Here is a 2,969-nt window from a genome sequence, read left to right as displayed (position 1 = left end):
ATAAAGTAAAAAACTCGTAAGAGGCGCTACGTATAGGTAGAGAGGTCCTAGATAGTTAGCTAGATAGCTAATTAGATCGCTAAGGCAGAGGGCGATAGGTATAATAATAGTATAACGTCTGCGAAGAGGGTACGTAGTGAACGGCGCTGCAGGCGTTGCAGCCAAATTAGACACAACTTTTACACTTACTAAGTAGAATTAGAGGATATAGAGGATAGCGACGCGTCTGAAGAATAATATCTTTTTCTACTTAATAATAAAAATTATGGTGGTGTTGCGCAATACTATTACAAGGGTGTAAGAGTGTAGAGAGGTGGGCCGCTCGGTGGGGTGGGCCGCTCGGTGGTGAAACACGTTATCTACTAAGGACTAGTTCGAGCCTCGCCGAAATAGTTGGCAGCAGGATCAAAAATTAGTTTGAGGCCACTGTTGACTGAAGGTTGGTCGTATGAATACTTGTAAAAGGTTTCTGAAAACTTCAGCTATTTCATATCAAGCGAGTGCTATCCTACACTTACGTCGTCCACTAGTGAAGCCCTGGTCCGGTGTACAAAAGTAATTCAATCGCACGCGACCAGGATGGTTCTCGAAAAATGTCGCAAAGAATCTGTATATAGCGTTGCCTGTGGAATCGCAACAGTAAGTAACTCTCCAATCGAACGTCACAGTGCGGTGGCCTGCATCTCCGCAGAGGCTATAGTCCATGTAGTGTTGCTTGCCCCTAACAATGAAGAGATCATCCCAGAAGGCCATAAGCACTGCCCCGCTCATATAATTGGGGATATTATAGTTGAAGAAGTCTGCTACGCCATAGTCTCCGAGCGTGATGAGGCCGTTGTTACTAGGGTTGACCCTTGTACTAAACGTCCCATAGATACAAATCTGAAATGGCAGGTCAACAGTGAAGTAACCGTCGTCGATGCTTTGAGAAGAGCTGCTGAAAGATCCAGCAATTATACGAGGTAGTGAATCATTTTGGCAGGTAGTGGGGTATTGGGCACAGTTGTTGTAGGTCGTCTCGGTAGCTTGTGCCTGCACTGTGACAGTTGGTGTAACTGTGCTGATTATACGAGAGCAAGCGCTAGAAATCTCTCGGGAGTCGCGTCCAGCAAAGATCGGTGGTGTTGCTACTGCATGCTTAACAAGACCAGCAGCAGATGCTGGGCTAGTAAAGCTAGGTGTGCTGGTGGGGGTAACCGCAGCGGAAGAACATGTAGGGGATACCGGAGTTGTGGAGTCGGAATCTGATCCTGTAAGCTGAGCAATCGCTGCAGAAGAAGCTGAGGCGTATACGCCAGGTGCATCCAATTGCTCGGCTGGGATGGTTACCATAGCAGGTGCGCTTCCAGTGACCGTAGCATTATCTACCTTTTCAGGGTAGACGGCGACAACAGCTTCGAGAATAGCACCTGATTCCCCATCAAGCTTGGCAGGAGCAGTGGAAGCGCCGCAGGCCTCAATGGTGGTGGTGCTAGTGTAGCTTGTAATAGTGCTTGTTGCAGGCACAACGTATGAGTTGAAAGATGTACAGAAAGCGCCAGCATCGGCATCACCTCGAAAGCCTATCAATATGGGCTGGACAGACCGGGGTAGTGACATCAGTGGCATTGTGGAAAAAACACGCTGGAGGAGATTGTGTAGTGGTCATCGCCACGCCATTGGCCATTGTTGACTGCGTGGGCTGAGGGGTCCTAGGACTCGGTATACATAGCGCAGACCTGACCTTGGGAATAGGAGTTTCTGTTGAGGATATAAGTGTTATAGAATTTGCAAAGCCTAGGAAGCTTGGAGGGGTCATCTCCGAGGTGATCGATGTTGTATTGCGAGGTAGCCTCGCAGATGGCCTCACAACGCTGGGGATCGAAGGGAGCGCTGTCGTTCACCAGCCTCATGCCCATGTAAGAGTCGTCGTTATTGCAGTCGATGGGGGCATTGATGGCCTTGTTTGAGAGCGGGTTGAGCGACGAAGTCAACACGTATCCGTTAGATGCGCTAGTCCAGTTGTCAGAGGCAGACTCCGGAGCATGATGAATGAAGAAACTTACGTGATTACCACATGATATTGCTCACGCCATTGACCCTCGTTGCGAGCATTTTCGGGGGTGATGGGAACTCCCCAGAGAACACAAAAGGGATTGGCCGCACCCTCTGGATTGAGGTAAGCAGGACCAGGAACCTTGTTTGGACTGCGTTCAAAGTAGGTGTTGAAGCCTTGGCAGCCAATAGTGCGAGAGCATCTATCGGCATATTCCTGAACATTGTAGCTAGACATGATTGTATATCTGTTAAAAGTCAGCCAGGGACGCTATGCAAGACTGGTAAAAATAACCCCATGTATCCGTTGGCCTGAACACATGATTTCAGGTTCTGGTACGTCCTAGTATATCCATCAGGTGTACGAGCGTTCAAGGCTTGACTGGCCAGATTCCCATCCGCAAGGAAGCTCTCTGCCGGTTTGAGTAATGCAATTTAAGTATTTGCATTGTTGGTTAGATCCTGGCATGTCTCCCAATGCTTTTGAATGTCGCAGTAGCGCGCTTGGAGAGCGTTTGCTCTTGGGTCTGGAACCGGCTAGTGCAAGGCCTCAGCAACATCTGAAGCAATTGCAGGGTCCTGATTGTATGTGACAACTTGTGCCCTCTGATTAGGAATAATGGTGTAGGTTGGTTCGGGAACGGACTCAACATAATCGAGGTCAATCAGCTGAGAAGAGGCCAGACTGATCAGCCCGTCGAGGGTAGTCGTGGTAAGACCGCACATTTTGAGTTGGCCGGGACTGTTGCAACTGAAGCAGACAAAAGAAGCTGCTGCCGTGACGATTGAGAAGCAGGATATCGAGCCTCTTATAGCCTCTTGTTGTGCCACTTGAATCGAGCTAGAGACCTTTGGGCTTCGTGTTCAGCTGAATACAATGCTTGTTTAGATACTCATCCGATAATTTCTTTAACAGCCGTAGTAGCAGCCAAATC

The 2,969-nt window shown here is 48.7% G+C and overlaps 1 protein-coding gene across 1 annotated transcript; it reads right to left on the bottom strand.

Annotated features, from left to right (window-relative positions):
* Positions 1-362: 362 nt before the first annotated feature.
* COCCADRAFT_42233 (uncharacterized protein) lies at positions 363-2,760 on the bottom strand (the record flags this gene model as incomplete). Its single annotated transcript, XM_007720700.1, has 6 exons — positions 363-469; positions 519-1,553; positions 1,724-1,992; positions 2,046-2,282; positions 2,330-2,445; positions 2,593-2,760. 6 exons carry the CDS (start codon positions 2,758-2,760, stop codon positions 363-365), a joined length of 1,932 nt encoding a protein of 643 aa, XP_007718890.1.
* Positions 2,761-2,969: the final 209 nt, after the last annotated feature.

Source organism: Bipolaris zeicola (genome assembly GCF_000523435.1).
Source record: "Bipolaris zeicola 26-R-13 unplaced genomic scaffold scaffold_585, whole genome shotgun sequence".
In the NCBI taxonomy this organism is placed as follows: domain Eukaryota; kingdom Fungi; phylum Ascomycota; class Dothideomycetes; order Pleosporales; family Pleosporaceae; genus Bipolaris; species Bipolaris zeicola.
Note: the sequence above shows the minus strand (reverse complement) of the source record. Positions and strands in the feature narration are given on the sequence as shown.